Source organism: Anastrepha obliqua, chromosome 4 (assembly GCF_027943255.1).
Source record: "Anastrepha obliqua isolate idAnaObli1 chromosome 4, idAnaObli1_1.0, whole genome shotgun sequence".
Taxonomy (NCBI): domain Eukaryota; kingdom Metazoa; phylum Arthropoda; class Insecta; order Diptera; family Tephritidae; genus Anastrepha; species Anastrepha obliqua.
Window position 1 is genome coordinate 25,389,900 of NC_072895.1, and position 24,339 is coordinate 25,414,238.

General features: G+C 34.3%; 3 protein-coding genes and 3 pseudogenes across 15 annotated transcripts in view; 4 read left to right on the forward strand and 2 right to left on the reverse strand.

Moving 5' to 3' along the window:
- LOC129243843 (uncharacterized) overlaps nt 1–12,219 on the reverse strand; it is a 64,251-nt gene extending 52,032 nt beyond the window's left edge. For 9 of the 13 annotated variants that reach the window (XM_054881206.1, XM_054881203.1, XM_054881202.1 and 6 more), the window contains exon 1: nt 6,299–6,432. The gene's annotated coding sequence lies outside the window, so the exon portion shown is untranslated. Of the gene's footprint in view, nt 1–5,930; nt 5,997–6,293; nt 6,433–11,984; nt 12,002–12,201 lie in introns of those variants that run through there. The other 4 variants (XM_054881198.1, XM_054881197.1, XM_054881195.1 and 1 more) reach the window with 4 other exon arrangements.
- On the forward strand, nt 2,098–2,281 carry LOC129246585 (U2 spliceosomal RNA; annotated as a pseudogene).
- On the forward strand, nt 2,547–2,734 carry LOC129246598 (U2 spliceosomal RNA; annotated as a pseudogene).
- LOC129246507 (U2 spliceosomal RNA) lies at nt 2,976–3,160 on the forward strand (annotated as a pseudogene).
- A 4,417-nt stretch (nt 12,220–16,636) lies between the features above and the next one.
- Nucleotides 16,637–18,026, forward strand: LOC129244588 (cyclin-Q). Its single transcript, XM_054882310.1, has 5 exons — nt 16,637–16,811; nt 16,874–17,018; nt 17,152–17,370; nt 17,444–17,677; nt 17,743–18,026. Exons 1-5 carry the CDS (start codon nt 16,729–16,731, stop codon nt 17,836–17,838), a joined length of 777 nt encoding a protein of 258 aa, XP_054738285.1. The 5' UTR covers nt 16,637–16,728; the 3' UTR covers nt 17,839–18,026.
- Nucleotides 18,027–18,208: 182 nt separating this feature from the next.
- On the reverse strand, nt 18,209–22,714 carry LOC129245466 (U2 snRNP-associated SURP motif-containing protein). Its single transcript, XM_054883644.1, has 13 exons — nt 22,503–22,714; nt 22,325–22,441; nt 22,170–22,263; nt 21,921–22,113; nt 21,142–21,304; nt 20,680–21,069; nt 20,576–20,619; nt 20,185–20,517; nt 19,862–20,104; nt 19,613–19,796; nt 19,297–19,543; nt 18,839–19,230; nt 18,209–18,762 (listed from the first exon to the last, which is right to left on the reverse strand). Exons 1-13 carry the CDS (start codon nt 22,506–22,508, stop codon nt 18,304–18,306), a joined length of 2,865 nt encoding a protein of 954 aa, XP_054739619.1. The 5' UTR covers nt 22,509–22,714; the 3' UTR covers nt 18,209–18,303.
- Between the last annotated feature and the right edge of the window lie 1,625 nt (nt 22,715–24,339).

Here is a 24,339-nt window from a genome sequence, read left to right on the forward strand (position 1 = left end):
AGGTCCCTCCATTTGTGGAACAACATCAAGACGCACACCACAAATAGGAGGAGGAGCTCGGCCAAACACCTGACAGAAGTCTACGCGCCAATTATATATATATATATATATAAGTAACCCTCCCTCAAGTCCTGGTACCCAAATCAGTGAGACCTGATTATGAGTGGCCAGTTTGTTGAGTGCATTATTACACTCTATTAGGACTTTTGACTTGAATGTGAAGCTATTCAAAGCTTTGAGAACCTATTGACTATCCGAAAGTATTTTAATTTTTACTTTCTCGAACCTTCTTTTGGATATGATTTCCACTGTTTCCGTTATGGCGAAGAGCTCTGTATGGTATCGCTCATCGTGGTAACTGTACTTAGTGTTAGGGATTTGTGTGCTATAGGCCCCACTATTCCTGCTCCTACTCCGTTTTGGAACCATCTGTGTACCATTTTTGTCAATCATCATTTTGCCGTGCTGGGTTACTGTTCCACTCTTCCCGGGAAGAAAACCTTGTATCTCTTTATAAAATTGAGTACGGGTTCCGTGTGGTCATTCGCCTGGGGTAGTTCCCATGGGCCCTGTTATGCTTAGGCACGCTAGCCTTTGTAGTTTACACAGTTTTGATATAGTCGTAGTTTGATTTGTTTTAAGCCACTATACCAAAGCCCCATATAGTACAATAAGTCTTACCAATTGGGTGTAGAACCAGAAAATCATTTTAGGGTTCAGACCCCAGGATTTACCCAAAGTTGTTTTGTTTTCCAAAGATTTTTCGTTGCCTTTTTTATTAATGAGTTGAGGTAGGCGTGCCAAGAGAGTTTTTTTTTATCCAAGATAATTCCTAGATATTTAGTTTTGGAAATAACTATTTACTATTTTTTTTAAATAATTATTTTTTAGTATCAAGGCAGTTAATGTCCATCTTTTATTGACAAAACTATCCAATAAACAAATCAGCTGTTCACTAAACCGCGTAACAACCGTCTGTCACACTGCAATTATAGTTAGAATTAACTGCGCCGGTAATACCGATTAACGCCGCCGTCTGTCTAGGCTAAAAGAAATTAGATTATTATCTTAAAATTTTACTATATTTTATATCTGAAGTATTCTGGTTATTTTGCATATTGTGAGCGCTCGACTTCCACGGATTATTTATTTCCAATGGTATTCCCTTTCGAAAAATGCCCTTCAAAAGGATCAAACTCGTTTCACCAACATTCTTTGCACTTCATATTAACATTCATTAAGTCAAATTTTATTGTTTATCATAGATATAGCATTTATCCGCTTTTTGTGTTGAGTTTTAAATGGAGTCTTTAAATTTACAGTTACACATAATCCATACAAGAAACAAATCGAAATTGGGGACACACATTAACAATTTTCACTTCCTATTTTCATTCCCACTAATATTCTGAGAGCCCAACAGAGGGAAAAGATCCAACTCAAAAAATAATATTTGGCACAATTTTAGGACAGGCGCTGCTATGCGTGTATAACAACTTGTAGCCACATTTTTGCTTACATTCATGTATAGATATGACTATGTACATACTTTTTGCTTATATGTACATATGTATGTATCTACATATAAAATAGTATTTAAATTTAAATATTTTCATATAGAATTCACATATTTGCTCATGCATTATTTGTATACTAGATACGAATTGAAATACTCCAATGCTGATCACTCGACAAAGGGATGACAACTATTTATATGTAGATAGGATAGGATATTTAGGAAGAAAGTTCACTATTAGCTTGGTGCTTGCTCTTCTCCGATTTTGAAGTGAAAACTTCTTTAGAATCGTTGGGAGTGATTTGAGGAAAAGTGAAACGAAAAAAGCGACCAACTTGGCTACGAAGCGTTATATTATATGTTGATATAAAAGTAGCGACGAACTAAATAAAAATCACTTTTATTTTTTCTTGTGATTTGAACCAAGGATTTTGGATCGGAAGCTCACATTGCTAGTCGCTCGGCTACCCCGCCATGCTGTCGTCGCTGGCCTAAAAGTTATTTAGTTACGAAGCGTTATATTATATGTTGATATAAATAATTTTTGTGAGCGTGTAATTCTCAAAAGTTTTATTAGGTTTATTATTTAAAATGTATTGACTAGGTAGTGTGGTTATCAGCTTAACATCTGATAGATCCTCCATCGGAGGACAACAAATGTTAAACTGGTTTTTGGAAATGGGCGGAGTGTTTTAGGGGCTTGCTCCTTCTCTGCCACGGGTTGACTTGGTGTTGCAGTACCGCCGGGATTTCGGCTTTGAATAAATACAAGAAGAAATATACTAATACATTTAGCTTTGGTGGGAAGAGCCATAAATTTTTATATGAATACATGTAGACGAAAATGGAATTTTTTTTTTTTGAAATTTGCATTGTAGGACATTTCTGATTATTTATTGAAAACAGTTTTTTGGCTTTTCTATTTTTGGTTTAGATACTGAAAGTCAGTTTAAGTGAATCGGTATAAATATTTCGTACATTATTTTTTTTTTTTTGTGAGCGTGTAATTCTCAAAAGGTTTATTAGGTTTATTATTTAAAATGTATTGACTAGGTAGTGTGGTTATCAGCTTAACATCTGATAGATCCTCCATCGGAGGACAACAAATGTTAAACTGATTTTTAGAAATGCGCGGAGTGTTTTAGAGGCTTGCTCTCTCCACCTCTGCCACGGGTTGGCCCGGTATTGCAGTACCGCCGAGATTTCGGCTTTGAATAAATACAAGAAAAAATATACTAATACATTTAGCTTTGGTGGGAAGAGCCATAAATTTTTATATGAATACATGTAGACGAAAATGGAATTTTTTTTTTGAAATTTGCATTGTAGGACATTTCTGATTATTTATTGAAAACAGTTTTTTGGTTTAGATACTGAAAGTCAGTTTAAGTGAATCGGTATAAATATTTCGTACATTAATTTTTGTGAGCGTGTAAATTCTCAAAAGGTTTATTAGAAAATCTATTGAAGGTAGGTAGTGTGGTATCTGTTCCTATCAGCTTAACATCTGATAGATCCTCCATCGGAGGACAACAAATGTTAAACTAATTTTTGGAAATGCGCGGAGTGTTTTATGGGCTTGCTCCGCCTCTGCCACGGGTTGACCCGGTATTGCAGTACCGCCGGGATTTCAGCCTTGAATAAATACAAAAAAAAATATACTAATGCATTTAGCTTTGGTGGGAAGAGCCATAAATTTTTATATGAATACATGTAGACGAAAATGGAATTTTTTTTTTTTTGAAATTTGCATTGTAGGACATTTCTGATTATTTATTGAAAACTGTTTTTTGGCTTTTCTATTTTTGGTTTAGATACTGAAAGTCAGTTTAAGTGAATCGGTATAAATATTTCGTACATTAATTTTTGAAGTGAAAACTTCTTTAGAATCGTTGGGAGTGATTTGGGAAAAAGTGAAACGAGCGGCTAGCAATGTGAGCTTCCGATTCAAAATTCTTGGTTCGAATCACAAGAAATAAATTTTTTTTTTTTTTGAAATTTGCATTGTAGGACATTTCTGATTATTTATTGAAAACAGTTTTTTGGATTTCAGCCTTGAATAAATACAAGAAAAAATATACTAATACATTTAGCTTTGGTGGGAAGAGACATAAATTTTTATATGAATACAAGTAGACGAAAATGGAAGAAATTTGTAAGTCTGTTTCTTCGGTCCGTTTGGGTATTTTTTTTGACAACATCGAAACCAAAGCATTTGTATCATATTTTATGTATCATAAGCCACTCGTATCATTTGTTGAAATTGAAAACATTGAGGATGAATAATGATAAAATGAAGAAAATAAAATATGAACTTTATAGCAATATTATAATGAACCTATATTATCCCGCTCCGAATGCTGCTTTCGTCTTATTCTCTCTCAGTTTGTTTTACGGAAGGTTTCGCTTCTATCAAGTCTAACCGTTAGACTGGTATTTTTTTTTTCATAAATGGGGCAGAGGTTATGAAAAACCACAGGATACACAGTTTTTCTTTGACCGGTCACATGCACCTGTGTGCAAAATAATAGGAACGCGCCGACTTAAGGGGTTAGGCGTAGTCAGAATTAAAAAAAAATGGATTTTTTTTGCATTTTCTTAAAGTATAATATCTTAAAAACATTGTGTCAAAATTTGAGGTAAATTCGACAAATACTTTTCGAGTTATTCAACAATTAACAAAGGGCGCTCGGTCTCTCCGGCAGCTGCAAGCAACCGACTACTCGGGTTTTATTGTTATGAATGTCGATGTTATGAAAATCAATATCTTGGAAGCTGCTATAACGGCTGAAGAACTATTATATGGCCCAGGAATAGATAACACAGTGTAAATAAAAAAAAATTGTATAACTCTACATAAATCGATAGCAAAACTTTAAATGCGTTTTTCACCTATGTTTTTTGAGATGGTGATCTTGTAACTTAAAAACCGCTTGGTAGATTTGAATAAAATTTATACTGCTTTTGAAAAACATAAAAAACTCGTGCCTGATCAAAGGATTTTTTTTTCAAAATTTCGATTTTTTTAAACTATTAATTGCCGTTTTGTTTTTCAAAAATCTGAAAAATATTTCCTAAGGCCGCCATATTGTTAATTAAAAAAAAGCTTCTATCAGACACAACATTATCTATTAATAAAACGAATTTCTCTTGACCGATTTAATTTAGATGAATCTCCAAGGACTTGTGATGATAACTTTTTCAATTATTATTTTTTTGTTTTTGAAATTTTGCTAAACTCAAGTCGAAACATGATGTATTAATGCTATGTTTTTATTTTTGTAAAATAAAACAACTGACTGGCAAAAAAAATTATGTACTGAAAATCGTAAATTATTGGCAATCAAAAAAATTATTGGCAATCATAATTTTTTCAGGCCTCTGAGTACCCCTAACCCCTTAACAGGTTTTAACTATTTGTTTTATGTTTCATTTTTTTTGTTTAAAGCTAAGTGCATTATCCAACAAAAATCATATAATTCAAAACACCTTACAAAATTTACAACTCAAAAAAAATATATATCACACAAATTTTCAAATTTTTAATCAAAATCTTTAGATAACTTCACGGTAGGCCATTTAATAGCCCATTCACTTTTGGTGTAATAAAATGTAAGTTTTGAAGTCACTCAAAAATCGTTTTGATTTTTGAATTTTTTTTTTTTTGAGAAAATTAAGAATTCTTTGACATGAAAGAAAATGCTCAACACGTCAGCGAAATTTTTTTTTTTAATCTACAAGAATTTTGAGTCACTTGAAACAAGCACTTTGCTAGAATACTGCATACCCATAATTTTTCTAAAACTTTTGTGTAAAAAGGTGAAAATTTAACGAAAATTTTTTTAAATTTGTTAAATTTTGTATATGTTTTTTGTTGTAGAATGCACTATACTTCTATAATAACATAAAAAAAATTAAAACCGAAAAAAGTTAAAATGTGGTAATTCGCAACGTTCCTATTATTTTGTACACACATGTAATTATTTAATAAGCGATTTTATGAGCTATTTGCAAAAATTTTCATATCATTTCGTTCACTTGTTTCCATAAAAATATATATAATATCATACAAATGGAATTTTTTTTAGTTAAAATTTGGTAATTCGCGCCGCTTCTATTATTTTGTACACATATATTATGTATTTTTTTTATAAGCGTGTGCATTACATATTTTAGTATTTATTTTACATTTGCAAAAATTTCACATCATTTCGTTCACTTTTTTTTCATAAAAATATGTATAATATAGTATATTACGTATGGATATTTTTTAATTTTTTTTTTTAATTTTTTAAACACAATTTTCATTTAGCGTATTACTATTTTTATTGCTTAAAAAGCGCCACTGTTTTGAAATGTAAATTATATTAAATATATTCCATATATTTTTTTATATGTTTTTATTTGTCATTACATAAATTTTTGCGATCCGCACTGCGTTTTGTGGCTAAATACACATCTTGCCCGTAATTATTTATTTTTAGCACTCACATCTTCAGCATTTCAGAAATTCAAAATTTTCGCTATTTGCTCCACGACAACGGCAACGAGACACAAAAACAAAAAAAAAACGAAAACAAGATAACACAATTTCCTTCCAAATGAAAACTTTCGAAATAAGCAAAATTGTAAATTTAGCAAATGCTAAACGATTTGCTGTCAGCTTTCAGTAGATGTTATAAATTTTTTTTCAAATCTTATTCAATTTTATGCCAGCATTGCAATTGCTCTATTCGATATTTTATGTGTGTGTGTGTGTGTACTCGTAATGAGGGACCTTACGCAAAAATCGATGGTTACGTTCGATCTGGTCAAGTTGAACTCGGAGACTAGTTGGCAATATTGGGCCAGTGAAATTTTTCGAAATGAAAACATTGCCACTACAACCACACCGCCATCAAGTCGCACTCATCACCCCTGTATACTGCTTATACCACCTCAGCCATCATTTCCACCAGCCGCAATCCATCGTTTTCTTAGCCGTTGTTGTCCTCAGTCCATTTCTTTCTCGCTTCGGTACGACGTTTTTATGAAAATTGTCGTGCCTTCTGGCTGTTTGCTGCTAAGTTTTCGTACATTGTGCATTGTTGTTGCAACTGCCGCGCTATTCGATTCATCATAAACACAACATACCAGTTTGCCAGTCTACTCATTTCCCTCACTCTTCTCTGCTGACATTCACCTATCACTGATTTTCATTTTCAATGTACGAATAATTTGCAACTGAAAAAAACTTTCTTCCATTGCTCAATGCTACTTTCCAAGATGTTTTCAGATGATTTTTCACGAGATTAAACAACAAAAGTTGTGATGAACATCAATGATGGGCATCAATGAGAGACATCTGTGGGTGGGAAATGTTTTTTTTACCATCAATAGCACAGTGGTTTGGAATTGAAAAAATTAAAAAAAAAAAACGTTTGTCAACACAAGCATGAATTTAATTCTTCTACACCTCATTTTTTTACAGAAATAAGAATTACAGATAAAACGATTAAAAGATATATATTTAAATTTTTTTTACATGAAAGTATGTACAAAACTACGAGACGCAATTACTCAATAAACCGTGTAGTCTCCATCGTTGTCGAGTATAGCCTGGCATCTTCTTCATGCTTTGAAACAGCTTTTCTGCGTAGCTCGTCGACAAACAGGACTAGATTTTGCGAACTTGACGCACGAGTTGCTTTAAATCTTGGACTAGCCTTCCGGCAAGATGCGTTTTCATAGTTCCCTACACATTTTCAATGGGGCTGGCGTCTGGGGACTGGGAAGGCCAGTCCATTACTGTGACGCCATTTTCTTGTTTTATTGTTCCACAATATCTTTTTCTGAGAGCAGTGGTTTTGATGATGTGGGACGGTAAGATATGGTAGCCTCCTTCAGTCGACGTTCGCTGGTGTTGATACTCATATCTATTCCCTCTTAAGCAAGAATTGATTGTTCTTGGCGTAGTCACAAAGAAGGCTCCCGCTTAAAAAGTTGGGCGATCCCTTTATCCTGCTCAAGTCATCAACACGCAAGAGTCATCAACATTTTTGTACACTTTTTACCGCGGATTCCACATCACAACAAACGTTTTTGATTTTTTAATCACTTTTGCAGCCCCCGGCGTAAGATAATTTCGGCCCTTTCGAATGCGTGCATAAAAATACCGCCTCAAAACGCTTCGCGTACTTCTCACTCATTTTTGTTTGATTGCGTTTACGGGAAAGTTTCGAACGACACTATCCTGAGTTAGCACTGGCGTCGTAGCCCTTGAGTGGGACTATTACGCAGAAAAAAGCAGAACGAAATATATCTTGAAGTTACAAGAAAAAAACTTCTGGCACAGACTGTATCATATTATTATACCCTATGTAGATGGGCGTCTACAAATGTTTGTAGTAATAAGTGGAAAAATATGTACTACAATATTGAACTAAGCAACTTTTTTCCTGTATCCATAACCCATCTACCACCATCTATCGTTTTTTAATCCTAACTCTCGACTATTCCTGCATTCGCGGCATTCAGCAATGAATTAAAATTTACTGCTACCTGAAACTTTCAACTACAATTAAATTAAAAAAAAAAAAATTGCGAAAAATTTGATCTTCCTCAATCCCTACATTATTTAACTGATTGCGATGAAATTTTGGTGAACTCTTGTTAGTATGCTCAGGAAGGCTTATTAGTTAATTTGCGCCCGCTAGGTGGACCAAATCAATATAATATTTCGCAAACGTATTCGAGAATTGCATCTACAAATAAAAAAGGAAGCATACATACTATTCATACATACATAAATTCACCTTACTTTTTGCCCACAGTAATACATACATACATGGTTCACAGAAAGGGACTCTGTGGAAGGCATGAGGAACTTTTACTCACTTAGTAATAGATTACCGCCAAATTTGTCTAATCAAATTAAATATTGGCCTACATACATATGTCACTAAGGTGTATAAACTCCTCTTAATGTTGCCATTAAAGTAATTAAAAAGCCCACTTGAAGTAATTAAAAAAATATTGCTACAAATTTTTTTTTATCTTTTTCTACAACTTTTTGAATTGATGGCTTTGTTTTTTCATAGGTTATACATTTTTAATCAGATCTAGACAATGCTATCAGCACTGTTCTTATTGATAACGAATAATATTGCTTTAATTTAGCGGCAGGTCAGAAATCAAAATAGATCAACGAAACCAACGCAAGACTGAGTCTTGTAGAGGCCCTATGCTCCCAAGAGGAGTGAACAAGGAAAAAAAATATTGTTTTAATAAAAATCAATTTATTATATAATTCACTAATTCACGAACCCCGTAGCCGAATGGGTTGGTGCGTGATTACCATTCGGAATTCACAGAGAGGACGTTGGTTCGAATCTCGGTGAAAGCAAAATTAATAAAAAAACATTTTTCTAATAGCGGTCGCCCCTCGGCAGGCAATGGCAAACCTCCGAGTGTATTTCTGCCACGAGAAATCTCCTCATAAAAATATCTGCCGTTCGGAGTCGGCTTGAAACTGTAGGTCCCTCCATTTGTGGAACAACATCAAGACGCACACCACAAATAGGAGGAGGAGCTCGGCCAAACCCCTAACAGAAGTGTACGCGCCAATTATATATATATAATTCACTGTCTATCTGTTTTCATAATGTCGAAAATAACGTTCAATAAATTTTTACACTAACTGAGGAAATAAAAAAATTATGTTCATTTAAAAAAAATGTGTAATTCATGTATTGGAATTGGTTTTAACATTGTATATTTATATTGTTCGATTACCATGCCAGTTAACAAGAAGAAGTTTTCTCATACTGTATGTTTATTTATTTGATGTAACACTGCCCACTCGTGAGCATTACGATTGAGAATATGTGCAGAGGTCTGGCCATTAACTACTTTAAAATTCGTTCGGCAAAACAACTCTTGGTCTAACAGCGCCAGCGTCAAAATAAAGTATACACCAGATATTGTTAAGTTTTGATTATTTGTTTACTTATTTTATAATTTCAATTATTTGTATATAAAAATATGGTTCGTACTAAAATAAAACCCATATAAACTAAGGTTTCGAACTTAACACAAAATTTATAAAAATTCTGCAAATGTTCAACAAAATTTCAAAATTTTTACTACGAATTTATAGAAAATTTTCAGGTACGCAGTTTTGTAGATTATTGAATTTTGGTATACTAAAATACAAAATTCAAGTAGTTCAAAAAATGCGTTGATTTTTGACAATTTTTTCTGCTGACGGTATAGGATGTTTTTTCCATATAAGAAAATTGTGTCGAATAGAGAAAATGCGCAAGACCGCTTCCTAAAAAAATTGTCAAAAATCAGAGTAATTTTGAACGTACTTAAAACTTGCTTTTTATTATACCACAATTGAATGATCTATAAAACTAGATAACCGAAATTTTTCTAAAAATTCTAAGTAAAAAGTCTGAAATTCTGTTGAAAATTTGCCGAATTTTTACTATTTTTATACAAACTTTAGTTTACATGGCTTTTGTTGTAGTTGAACTATACTTAAAAAAAAAATAATAGAAATTTGAAAATAAATAAATAAATAGACAAATCTTAACAATATGTGGTGTACTCTTTATTTTAACGCTGACTGTATGTTACTCAGAAATGTTTGAAATGCTCTCTAGTGCCGAACCTTCAGTAATCTGATCTCAATGAACATAACGCTTACCGGTACACTTAGACCCAAAAAAAGTGATATCACAGTTATATTCATTTATCCTCTTTGCTAACCCATCTAGTTAATCTGCCCGACTAGAAAAAGTACATAATATCAAACAATGCAACCAGTTATGGCAAAGTGCAAGACAGTTTCTTCTTCTTGATTGGCGCGATAATCGAATTTGGCCGAAAGGGCAGTTAAGTGAGTAAAATATTCGTTTCTTCTACTTTATATTTCTTACACCTCCTGCTGTTTAAATATGTACATATGTATATGTAGTGTTTATATGGATAGGCACACCAAGCCTTTCCGCCTGGCTACATATTATATTACGAAATGCCCTGCTACTGCTTCAACGACACTGGATATATCCCTTTTTCTCAGATAGTGCACTCTCGTAATCCAAATGATTAATCACTGTTGCGATAGAGAGCTGTTGTGGTAGAGTGTCTCAGACAGGCGAATTTTAGAATAGAAGAAACATTAAACGTTTTTTGGAGTTCAAATGAAAATGCTTTTTAGATACTCACAACCAGTCACAATTGACTACGTTCGCACACGTACCGGATAGGTCTGATAACCAAAACAGAACACTAATATTTCTTCGAGGAGATTGAAATGATTGAGCATATTTTTCGTAAATGTTTGCATAACTTGCATAGTCGAAGCTTAACAATCTGGAACTCAGCCCCCAAAAGCCTTATAGTCTTCATCTTTACGCTTTTATTGATGCAGGATTTTCACCATTTTCTCTAACTTTAACTTTAACTTCAACAATTAGTTAAGTTAGAATAAGTTGTAGCGGTTTTCTTCTATGGAAAACGCAGTAACTCTCATGCTTCACTGTAATGTTGCATAGATAACTTACTCCGATCTCTCCAAAACGCAACATAAATACATTGAAGAAATGTTTACCTAGACCGGCGAATTTTCGTCGTGATAGCGCAGGGCAGTGTCACAGAAGGTACAAAACCGTTTCTTCCTCTTGACAGCTTCTGCAGAATTCATGTGTCTCCCCTTGGAATTAATAGATTATAATATAATATTAAATTTAGAACATGTAAAAATGTTGAGTATTTTCATAACTGAGAAATCACTGTCTACTAACACACACATAAATATAAATCTTTGACTGAGCATGAGAGTATTGGACATAGCTTTGCTTAGTTGTCGTTGTTGCGCTCTCTTTGTTTACTTCTCGTCAGCAGGTGTTTTGTCGGCAAATGGAAAACTTGGAAAATGCTGAAATACGCACTCACATATACACACATACATACATATATGCATACTGTTGTGTGTACTTATGGAACTTTTGTAGAGAAAGTTGACTGACAACAAAAATTTGAGGGTAACATTGGAGTCTATGGGTTTTCCACGTTCATGCGGCGATCGGAAGGGGAAATTTGCGAATTTTTAATGTATTGTTTTAAATTTCGTATTGTTGCTTTTTTGCTGTTGAAATACCTCTGCGTACATTTTATTGCGGCAGTTTTTATTTACATTTTCGATATTTATTCGTTTTCCCTGGCCATTACGTTTATTTTGCTTGCTACTAAATCATGTTCATGAAATGTAAACATAATTTCTTTATATATATTTATTTAAAGATTATATTAAGCAGGGAGAACACATTTCGTACATATAAATATTTATACGCACACACACATACATATGTACGAATGTATCTTTGCCTTAAATTTGTACAATTTAAGATGCCATAATCTCTCACAAATTTTCACAAATCCTATACGATGAATGATGACTTTTCTTCAACATTTTTCTTACACCAGTTCATGGACGTTTTTAAAGGTCAGCATTTGTAAAGACATTTCAGAAACGTTTAGAAATATTTTAAGAAGATGCATGTTTTTGTTTTCTTTTATGAACTTATGTATTTCGTGAATGAACCGGAACTAAATTTTTGCTTACGCGAGCACTTTAACTAGGATTAAAAGCAGTACACTTTTTAGCTCTAAACGATTTAGCATAAGCAGGTGCTTACTTTAATATCTTTGTTGTTCTTGTTAATATTAGTATTATTATTAGAGTTTTGTCTCTCAGACAAATCTTTTTCAACGCCCAAAATTGCCGTTAACACTTCTACGAGGTATGTATATATGTAAAAATCAATAATGAATTTACTGCTGGCTCCACATACACAACTACATTCATGCATGAAGTAAACGTGGTTGCCAAATCATATCCTTAATAAAGGAAAATGATTTCACTTACTTTAAGAAAAAATATCTACATAACCTTAGCAGATTTTGGTCAGAGAAAAATTTAGCATTTTTATTCAAAGTTATTAAAACGGACTCCTAGGCTAAAGATTGTATCGAAAAACAACAATTCGGAATGAATACTACGTAGGTAACAGTAAATCGATATTATAACTATTATATGTCCCAGGAATAGATGACACAGTGTAAGTAATTAAATAATTTGTATAACTCTACATAAATCGATGGCAAAACTTTAAATGCGTTTTTCTCAAACCTATGTTTTTTGAACTGGTGATCACTGTAACTTAAAAACCGCTTAAACTGCTTTTGAAAAACATAAAAAACTCGTGCCTGATCGAAGGATTCTTTTTTCAAAATTTCGATTTTTTTAAACAAATAATTGTCGGTTTTTTTCTCGAAAATCTGAAAAATATTTCCTGAGTCCGCCATATACTCGTAGTTAATTTTGAAAAAAAAAAGACTTCGATCAGGCACAAGATTATCTATTAATAAAATAATTTCTCTTGTCCGATTGATTTTAGATGAATCTTCAAGGACTTAAGATGATCGCTGCAAGGGACTTCTGGAGAAACGCGCTCCACACCAACAGCGATAACTTTTACAATTATTAATTTTTTTTTTTTTTTGGAAATTTTGCTAAACTCAAGTCGAAATGTGATGCATTAATTATATGCTTTTATTTTTGTAAAATTTACGATTGACTGGCAAAAAAAATTATTGAATATCATAATTTTTTCGTTCCTCTGACTACCCTACTACTGGAGTCCTACTGGAAAATGTCACCACGTACACTACCAATCCAGGGTTGAATTACGCTCTCTAGAACCTCGATATATGCAGCAGAACTCACTCCAAATCGTTGAGTGAAAATTTCCTCGTTCGTTTTTTGCATTTGCAACAGATTCTGCGTCGCCGCCTAATGCTTCCAATTCATGGTGAACCTAATGATCGCATGAATGGGCGCACTTAAGGGGGCAGCCTCATGTAGAAGTCTCAAAAAATCGATTTTTTTGTTTTTCGATAACTTGAAAATATAGTATCTTAGGAATATACTGTGAAATTTTCATCTCGAAATTCTCAATATTATAGCTTCTACAGCCCACTAACTAGTTAGAGAGCGGTCCGCGCGCTCCTGTACCTCAAACTTTAAACTCAATTATTTCGAAACGACTTTTTTAAAAACTGCTCGTGTTGTAACTCAAAAAGTTATCGACCGATTTGTTTGAAATTTGGTGAGGCCTTTTTGTATGTTACTACCGGAAGGATGAACCAAAAACTTAAGACATTTCAAGTTGATAAATTACTTTTTGGGGGTTAAAAATGTCAATAAAATAGCCCTAAATTCTGACTTTTTTTTGAAAGGCTTATTTCATAATTAATTTTATATTTTTTTTTTAATTTTAAAGGTTCATCCTTTCCGTTAATATTTCATAAAATGAAATCACTTTTATTTTTTTGTTTCAGATCGATAGATTAAGAGTGATAAATGGAGCAGTTTGGGACCTCGCGCTGTAGGCAGCCGACAAGAAATGATGCTGAGCCGCCATTTTGAAAAAAAAATAAAAAAATTTTTTTTTTGTACTCTTAAAAGGTTAAATAAAGTTGTGTTAAAGTTTCTAATTAATATAATTATTTTATCACCTTTAAAAATATGTTTAAAAAATGACCGATTTTGAGGCTTCTACATGGACTTCCCCCCTTAAGAAAATTAGGGAATTCTAAGTAGGTGTGATTGGCACATAGGTATGACGACGATAACTGCATGTCTATTCATTTCTTGAGTTAAGTTGTAGTACTCCATTAAAAGAGCAAAAAATGTAATATGTATGCACAAAATATATTAAGAAAATATTAATTTCAAAGAAACAGATATTTTATTATGCTTACTTTGTGTTATTGTAATTGAATAACACTCTAAATTTAATTTAACCGCTCGGCTAGAATGGTCTTTTAGTCATACTTCTTTGCGTTATTGGCTAACTTTGATATTTAAATGGGCAGAGATGTTATTTTGTACATATCAGTTCGAATAAATAAAAGTTCGAATAAATAAAGGAATAACTGTTATTTTTGGTCCCAAATGAATCCAAACTCAACATGAATCTCCGAGTGAACAAACGTACACAAACTTAGCAACAAATTATCGGAAGTAATCGATACACAATATAGTGTAAAAACTATCGAATACAAGTGACGTCTAATAGAAAACCAATACAAGAATGCATATCAAGGCGAATCCACAAAAGGTGACTTCGATATAGCAAACGATTTGTTTTTTCTTGCGTTTTGATGGTTTGAAAGTCAAAGGTCTTTTCTACTTCTTTCTCGTTGCCAAGTTTGTTTGTCTACACATTTTTACAATCAAACAACTAAATCACGAAATCATAATACTTCTAACAATACACTTTAATTTTCGCGGAATCAACTGATTCCTTTTAGTACGCTGAAAGCCGATTAACGGTTTGCATTCTGTATATGCTTATCAAGACGAATTGAGTATCTAAGGTGGCGCCATTAAAAAACAGTTGCTTTAGTTTTCACGATTACGACAAGTCTGACGTCAGCTTCCCTAGCAATACAAAACAAACAAAAGTAGGAGAAATTACATGCTTGTGCAAATTCAGGGAATGGCTTGCTAATATTATGATTTAAAGTAATATTAAAAGATTAAGTTTAAATTTAAAGATTTAAACTAATCAAACTAATGAAAACGAAGTGCCGTGTATTAAATTGTGCACGCACAAATTAATATAAAACCTCCAAATTCAGTTTGTGTGCGTGTTTATGCGGAAGACGCCGTGGCGAGAAAGTATGTGGGTGTATTATATATTTCATGTGTTTGGTTGTTTTCATTGCTTTCGCCTACTCTTCTTCTTCACAAACAAGTAATTCCCCTTCCTTTTGCTTGTTTATTCATGGGCTCTTACGACACGACGAATACGGCAGGCGCATTCGTGTATTCAAGGTGGATTTATTATAGGTGACAGCATTCACCCAGCTGAATTTTTCGCCGTAGATATGGCTTACGTCAAAGTGATATGCTTTGTTTGTATTGGTATGTTTACATTCTGTGGGAACACAGCTGAAAGTGTCGTACGGGAACACACCTATACCTATTCTTTTGGCCACACTGAATTCATTATTCATTTTTATTCATTATTCAATTTAATTTAACGTTATTATTCGTTCTAAGAAAGAGATCATTCGAGAAGCGTTCTTGCAAACGACAAGACATAAAATTTAGAGTTCCTTTATAAGTTATAAGTATTATTTTTAACAGTCTTGAATTAAACATCACAAATAAATAGTGTTAATAATAAAATAAAAAGGCATATGTGGGGGTATTAGTCCCCCACAATTCACACATATGTTTACATTTGTTTAAAATTCGCCTTGCGTGTATTCTATCATTCTTGTATCCCTACCGAAGTCACCTTCTATGAATTCGCCTTGCGGCATACGATAATTTTTTGGAGTCCCGGCCTGTAGTTAACGATATTCAGTAATTTGCTTTTTATGTGCATCTAACTTTCAACTTATATTACTAGTAAGTTCAAAAACAAATACTAAATTTGCACAAGTGTTCAATAGAGGATGTTTGCATTGAATTAAAAGTGTATATAAATACTTCGGTAGGCTGAATGCTCAGAAGTTTCTCATTTATATGACGTGGGTGGAAAAGGGGGTTGTAAACGTGTATACACGTACCATGTGTAACGCTAATATCGACTATTTGACTAAAGATATTGTCAGTTTTTATTTATGTGGATATGAAAAAGGGTGCAACTGATTTGAAATCTTCGCTGTATGAAGTGAAATGGAAATAGAATTTATTTTTTAATACACAATATTGCTTGATACAGATCTTTGAATCTTTAAAATCAAATGCATTACAGATGGTCCATGCAACTCACTCCTTTCTTTTCCACCAGTTCTTCTATTACAAACGTTTATTTTATTATTTTTTTTTTATTTTATTAAAGACTTTACAAACGTGCGTGTGTGTAGACGCCGACCTCAAAAAATAAATATATTAGTGGTTGGTTACTTTCATTGGTGTCACCTAACCGGTTTGGTTGCTAGCCAAATTTCAAAGATGCTCAAATCCCTCGCAATAGTTTTCTACTTTCTGCACGCATTTGAAATACAATAAGAACGTAATAATATTATATTTCTTTTAAATTTTACGAACATTTTCCAACAAGAAGACAATATCTGCTGTACTTCACTAAACCCGACAGCTGTTTCGGTAATCAGACACAGATTGCAAATTAGTTACAATTAAAATGAAGAACGTCTTGGATGTGATGTCGGTGCAAAAACGCATTGAAGAGAATAAAATCAAGAAACAAAAACCTACAGATTATAGGTACAAATTGTATATATTTATAAATATGTATATTTGGTTATATTTTTCAAATAATTCAACAGAAAAATTGAAAAAAACGGTATTGTGCCACGTTTCCTGTTTGAGTGCGCCATCAAATTGCAAATCAAGCCATTGACCTCAGCAAGTGCTGCAATAATTTATCACCGCTTCTTTAATGAGGTTTCCAGCACTGATTATGACGAATATGTAAGTTAAATGATGAAGATGTACCTATGGAAAAGCATACTTCAAAGTGCTCACTTGAAACTAAATATGCTTTTGAATTTATCTTTTAACTATTTTCAAATTTACCCTTAATGTTGGTCAACGTTTTCTACAGCTCATAGCCGCTTCTGCATTGTACTTGGCCGGCAAAATTAAAGATGATCCTGTAAAGATTCGTGATGTCATCAATGTCGCTCATAGTACACTGAATCGTGGCTCTCAACCGCTAGAATTGGGAGATGAATACTGGTCGATACGTGATGCTATAGTACAAGCGGAGTTACTAATTGCGCGCGTCTTGAAGTTTGATTTGAATATTGAACATCCACACAAGGTATGTTACTAATGTAGAGTACAGAAATTACCATATAAAACTAACACTTTTGCTTTTACCTTAATTCCGCTAGTATTTACTCTATTACATGAAGTCACTGCAATCTTGGCTAGGCCCCACTGTCTGGTCTTCAGTGCCAATTGCAAAGGCTGCGGCATCTTTTCTGCAAGATTTTCATCATAGCCCAAAAATTTTATCTCATAAGCCATCGCACGTGGCCATATGCTGCCTTTCACTAGCCCTGCAAACATATGGCGTGCAAGTCCCTCTGGCCGATGAATCTGACGATGCTTCTATGTGGTATGCAGTAAGTTTTGCCATATAACTTTTTATTAAGAATGTAAGAAATAATTCAGAAAACCACACTTGCAGCCATTTGTTACCGATTTGACAAAGGAAAAACATTGGGAAATTATTGAGGACATAATAGAAACTTACAAGCAAGAAAGTGAAATCAACAGTGTTTAAAATGATTGATGGACAACAATCAGCTCCAGCCAACGTAGATACGTACATACAAGTATATTCGAATTTGTGATAGGGAAATTCTTCAGGCTATAGAATTGGCTTTGGTGTGTTTCTTCTTCTTATCTTAGTTTATATCCACTGAACCTGAATTCCATTAAAATTGAAAGCATACCTGTATACAACCCATACTACGCCGTAAACGAAGTTAATTACGTATAATTTTGATTTAATAAAACCTTATATACATACATAAAAATAAATAAATAATTGGCGCGTACACTTCTGTTAGGTGTTTGGGCGAGCTCCTCCTCCTATTTGTGGTGTGCGTCTTGATGTTGTTCCACAAATGGAATACATACATACATATGTATTTAATATCATTATTATTATTTTTATTTGTAAAGGAGACATGCAATATAACCCTAGCGTAATTATAAAATGAATTCTACTAGACTAATGCTGAATCTAATGCTTATGTCTGCTTTTATGTTTCTCGCTGCGATGTTCACGCTCTCGGTCATCACGTTTCAACGAACGCGATGAAGTGTACCCGGGCGAAGGTGATCTACGCGTTGGCCGTGGTGAATTTTCGTAGCGAGTTGACTTTGATAGGTACGATGTACGTTCAGTGTACCGTTTTGGCGAGTCTGAAGGCGATCGTGATCGATTGCGTCTTGAGGTTTTAGCGCTCCGCGTGCTGCTAGAAGCAGGTGAAATCTCGCGCCGTGTGGTGTATGGCGAACGTGAGCGTTTGCAGCTGGATCGTGCTGGTGAAGAACGCGAACTGCTGCTTTGATATTGTATCGGCGATGGTGAACGTTTAAGGCGTCGCGCACGCTTACTTGTACTATCCGGAGATTCACTACCACGACGATTGTCTTTTGTATTTACAAAAGTGAGCGGAGAATCTGTCGCCTCGTTATCCTACAGAGCGGTCAAAAAAAAAAAAAGAGCAATTATATAAATTATTAAAAATTGAAAATATATTTGCATGACCCACCTTTTTCAGCAGCTTTCGCCTAAAATGCTCCACTTGCTCACTTATGGTCCAGCCAGATTTTAGTTGTCGCATGCCCGCTTCCAACTCGTCTTGATATTGCATCGTTTTCACTTCAATTTCACGCAACTTTGTGCGTTTATCATCATCGTAATTCTGTGCAATATTGCTATTATTCTGCTCGTCATCGCTAGAGTCATAGAACTTTGGTGCTTGCGGTGGATCCAGTGTATCCCATTTGCTAGTGGTGATTGCCTGTGCTTCAACTTGTTCGGGATCAACCGTTTCCCACTTGGATGGTATAAATGCACCGCCTTTTGCATTAGCTTTCAACTGAGAGTCACTAAGCTCAGATGGTAGTTTCTCCAATGGTATACCGTCGATATCTTCGTCCACTGAAAATTAAAATTTTTTTTTTCCAAATTTTAATGTTTCAAAAGATATTCAATTTCGCAATTTACATGGTACACCGTCGATATCATCATCTTCCTCATCGATGCCTAGGCCTCGCTGCGTTGGTGTGCTTTTCTGGATCGACATTGCTTCCGGCAGGCCGCGCATCAGCGCGCTCTTCAATAAAGCTGCCCCATCCAATGGCACACCATCTAAATCTTCATCATCCTTTTCATCGCCGGACATTGGGGCACCATCAATATCTTCGGGCGTTTCTTCAACGACGTCTTCGACTGGTGGTGGTGATGGCACAATCTGCGTATTTAAACATATTGGATGCTTAAGAATATGTAATATTTATGCATTTCTGTATTAATTGTGTACCTGCTTGCCCAAGAACACACCCTTCAATTTAGCCAAAAATTCTTTAGGATATATTGTCCATTCCTCCCAAGCGCGTATCACTTTGATAACACGTGATTTTAAGCCCTCTGCCTTTAGACGGCTTTCCATTAATGTGAAAAAATTGTGCATATTTTCGAAGACTTCTACCAAATGTTTTTCAATACTGAGGGAAAATATTTTTGTTTTTGTTTTTTTAGATTAGGATATCTATAAATAAGAAATACATACGCTTTTCTGAAGAACGAAGCATTTGAGACTTTTACAGTGCAGTTATGCAGAAGATCTGATATCAGGTAGAGACGTGCGATTTTCTTCGATGCCAATGTGTCTGGGTTAGACAATGATTCGGCGATACATTCACAAATTTCATCTGCAGCATCGGCGTGTTCGATACAAAATATCATTGCATCACCTACACGCGAGCGTTCTGGTGTAATATGACGCAAAAGGTCTTCTAGCCGATCACGTTGTCTAAAATAAAAACAAAATTAAAGGGTGTTTAGGAAAGCACTTTCTGAACTTTTTATGACATCTGTATTTTAGCAACATACGCGTTTGAAAGTGCACCCTTGTGTACAACAGTTGCATCGGGATCAACGACCAGTTCATCAGGCATGCCCATGGTATAAAAGTTCGCTATAGGCGGTTTCCAAATCGGACCGCTTTTGAACATTCGAAACTCCTTCTCATTCCATTCTGCGGGTGTGTCGCCTTGCAGTAGAGAGAATAGCTTCCAACGATAATAAATATGCGCGGGGCTTTCATTGTCGAATAGAAATGAAAATAATGGATTTTCTATTTCTCGACTCATGATCAACGCCTCAAACATGGGGCCTTCACGTATGACAAATTCAATCATACGGTGAATAATATTGAGCACAGCTCTAAAATTCAATAGTAGTACATTAATCAAACTCGATTATAGGCATTACTAAAACTTACTTTTCTGTTGGAATGAATACTTTCACGATAGATTTATAAAGAATCTGAAAATGAAAAAAAAGTTTAATATAAACCATTAACTTATGGAAGAGGTTAAACAGTACTTTCTCCATATTCTCTTTTTCTTCATCTGTGGTATACTCTTTATAGTTGATTCTTGGCAAAGTTTGCGCATCTGCAGGTGGAGGTTGAGCATTAAACGGTAAACCGGATGGTGGTGGTGGCAACGTTAGCTCCAACAGCGTGGGTGGTATAAAAATAGGTTGATTCATAATAGGTACGGATTTGCCCCAACCTAAACGCATTTCATAGCCCATAATGTATCGACCATTTAGTGTTTTCAGTGCTCTTTCGGCGTCTTTGCGACTCATATAAGCTACAAAGCCACAATTACGGCCGCGTTGTTTTTCCTCTTCAGAGCGGGGCCACATGATTTTTATACTAGCAAGTGGTCCATATCGACCGAAAATCTCCATAAGTTGTTGTTCCGAGATCTTTATAAATAAAAAAAAAACAAATGCATATATAGTTATAAAAAATTATATTTGAATATACTACATAAATACCTTAGGACTGAGGTTTCCCAAATATAGATTAGTGGTGTTAGGGTCCCCAGTATCAAAAGATCCGGTTTCTCGTGTTTCTGGCGCAGTTTCAACGACTTGCTGTACTACCGCCTGGCCAGCTAAATGTTTATATTTATGACGCTCTTCACGTTCCTCTTGTATTCTGTTAATTACCATACATTTTTTTAATTTAGTGCAATCTTTTTTTGTTTTTCAAACTTACGGCAATACTGCTGTTTCCGTGGCGCCGCAATTTAATGGCGGATTCTTATAGAACTCGACAAAAGAAAACGAAATGAAGGAGTAAAATTTTTTGATATCTCGCTTAGTTTTCGAGATATTAAATAAAAAATAACCCTCATCAGTCCAACTCCGGCTACGCAATCCACCGTAATTTTGCGTAGTACTTCTTTTCGCGTGAGCCGTTGTTGTTGTTGTAGCAGCATAAACATTCCCCATATTTACATACGGTGAATGCAGCTGGAGTGACAGTCCTTGGCCGGATATAAATCCGGGTCGTTTCGGTAACGTAGAACCGACTGTCGTGGAAACGTGAGCCGTCTTCGGCCGCGCTTCAAAAAAATAGCCCTCATCAGTCCAACTCCGGCTACGCAATCCACAGTATTTTTGCGTAGAACTCCTTTCCGTGTTAAATATCTCGAAAACCAAGCGGGATATCAAAAAATGTTACTCTTTCATTTCGTTTTCTTTTGTCGAGTTCTATAAGAATCCGTCATAAGATTGCGGCGCCACGGAAACAGCAGAATCCCCAAACTTACTGTCTCAATTCTTCTTTAAATAATTCCAAATTGCTCTTTTTCTTTTCCTGGCTCTTCTTTTTAAGTGGAACTGAATCCTTTTTAAGATCGGAAGCTAGCATTTTGGCATATTCTTGAGCTTTTTCTGCAGCACTTTTTTCGTCCAGCTTTGATCCCGGCTTGTATAACTTGCCCTTCTCTCGATTATCCTCGCCTTAGAAAGTGAGTTAAGGGCATTAAATAAACTTGCGTACACATCTGCATACTTACGTCGGGAGCCGGCATCGTATGTACCCGCCTTCACCCAAACTTTAGACGAGGCACTGGGGGATTCTTGGAAAGTTTCAACGAACTCTTTAAAGACCTGTCAAAATACAGTATTTCTTATTTACCTTCCATTACATTTTTTCATATAAAAGCCTTACATGGGCCGCCGCTGCCTCATCCTCTTTTTTCTTCTGTTCTTCTAATTCTTTTTTGGACAAAGTGCGTTTGCCCATGTTACCAACGGCGAACGCCTCCAGTTTCTTTTCGCTGATACGCTATAGAATGAATTTATTTTAATATTCACGTAAAACTTAAAAAAAAAAACGTATATATTACCTTCATTTTAGCAAACAAAACTATTCAATTCATAAATTCAAGGAAATTTCTGCATTTGCACTATGAAAAATGTTCTGCATTTAATTGAATATACCATTCACAATAATAGAAGCATATGTGCGAGTTTTTGTATCAATATATCGATATCTTTGCACCGGCAATCATGCTTGCGCTATCGGAACAACGCGGATATGTCTAGCAACGAACTCTCACTCTTGCAGAAGTCCACAGCAAGAAAAGATTGCTGCCACCGGCAAAAGCTCTGTTTAGAAGTTTTATACAAAAAAACCAACAAGAAAAAATCATTTAAGGGCAACGTCACATTTCATATTGAATAGAAGCGCAAGTTTGACTGTATTAATTTTTATTTCCAGATATTGCCAATAAGAAAAAAAACAAGCATGTTCTCATTTAAAAAAAATTGAAAAATGTGAAAAAGTAGAGTTTAAAAAAGTTCATGAGCAATTAAATTTTTCGGTACTTCTAGTCTGTAAGATTTTGTAATAATTGACCTGAGTTAGGTTAGGTTAGCCAAGTTGCTCTTAAGGTCCATTGTGATACCTGCATTTGATTTCCTTCCCCTATCTAAGTTGCTTAAGCCACTTAGGTATTTTTGAGAAGATAACACTCCAGTCCAGAAGTCAACGAGGTACATCAGTTATGCAAAGATTTTTTTGACACTTTTTAAGGGGTTAGGGGTAGTCAGAGGCCCGAAAAAATGATGATTTTCACGAATTTTTTTTTGCTACTTAATTAATTTATTTAACAAAAATAAAAACATAGCATAAAAACATCATGTTTTAACTTGACTTCACCAAAATTTAAAAAAAAAAAAAAATTAATAATTGCAAAAGTTATCGCTGTTTGTGTGAAGCCCGTTTCTCCAGAAGTCCCTTGCGGTGAACATCACAAGTCCTTGCAGATTCATTTAAAACCAATCGGACAAGAAAAATTAGTTTTATTAATAGATAATCTTGTGCCTGATCGAAGCTTTTTTTTTTCTTCAAAATGAACAAAATGGCGGCCTCAGAAAATTTTAGAAAAAAAAACCAACAGTTAATTGTTAAAAAAAAATCGAAATTTTTGAAAAAAAAAAAATCCTTCGATCAGGCACAAGTTTTTTATGTTTTTCAAAAGCTGTATAAATTTTATTGAAATCTACGTAGCGGTTTTTAAGTTACAGTGTGCACCAGTTTGAAAAACATAGTTTTGAGAAAAACGCATTTAAAGTTTTGCTATCGGCTCAGGAGCGGCCGAGCGCCCTTTGTTAATTGTTGAATAACTTGAAAAGTATTTGTCGGATTCACTTCAAATTTTTACACAATATTTTTAAAACATTATATTTTAAGAAAATGCAAAAAAAAATCGATTTTTTTAAAATTCTGACTACCCCTAACCCCTTAAATAGAGTGAACATCTATTTTTGTTGTTGTTTTTGTAATGTGTGTGTTTATTTAATAACTGTTGGCGCCTTATATTCATAGACAAGTACAGTACTGGAATGTGTGTATAAATTTTTTGTTTGCTTTTTTATTAGTTGTTGCAATTCTCGATCAAAGCTAAAATTTTAAATTTTTCTTCATTTTACAAAGATATTATTGACAAACTGTAGACTTAATAATAAAGAAATGATAAGATATTGGCACATCCCTTGTGAAAATATTTCATATTTCATATGAGCATAGACCAACAAAAGTTCAACACTTCCGCAAATTACATATTTAATATACAAAAGATAGTATATAAATCAAATATTATATAATATAATGATATATTTCCGCTTTTTCGTAACAATCAAGGTTTTCGTGAAAATATTTCAAAGAACTTTTGCACACAA

Bases quoted from the DNA above. Each gene is read 5' to 3' on its own strand.
- LOC129244588 (XM_054882310.1), top strand. From the start codon at position 16,729: ATGAAGAACGTCTTGGATGTGATGTCGGTGCAAAAACGCATTGAAGAG. The intron at 17,019-17,151 runs GTAAGTTAAATG...CGTTTTCTACAG, and splicing joins GCACTGATTATGACGAATAT to CTCATAGCCGCTTCTGCATT. The intron at 17,371-17,443 runs GTATGTTACTAA...TAATTCCGCTAG, and splicing joins ATATTGAACATCCACACAAG to TATTTACTCTATTACATGAA.
- LOC129245466 (XM_054883644.1), bottom strand. The intron at 22,264-22,324 runs GTAAGGCTTTTA...GTATTTTGACAG, and splicing joins ATGAGGCAGCGGCGGCCCAT to GTCTTTAAAGAGTTCGTTGA. The intron at 18,763-18,838 runs GTGGGTCATGCA...ACCGCTCTGTAG, and splicing joins GGCGAAAGCTGCTGAAAAAG to GATAACGAGGCGACAGATTC.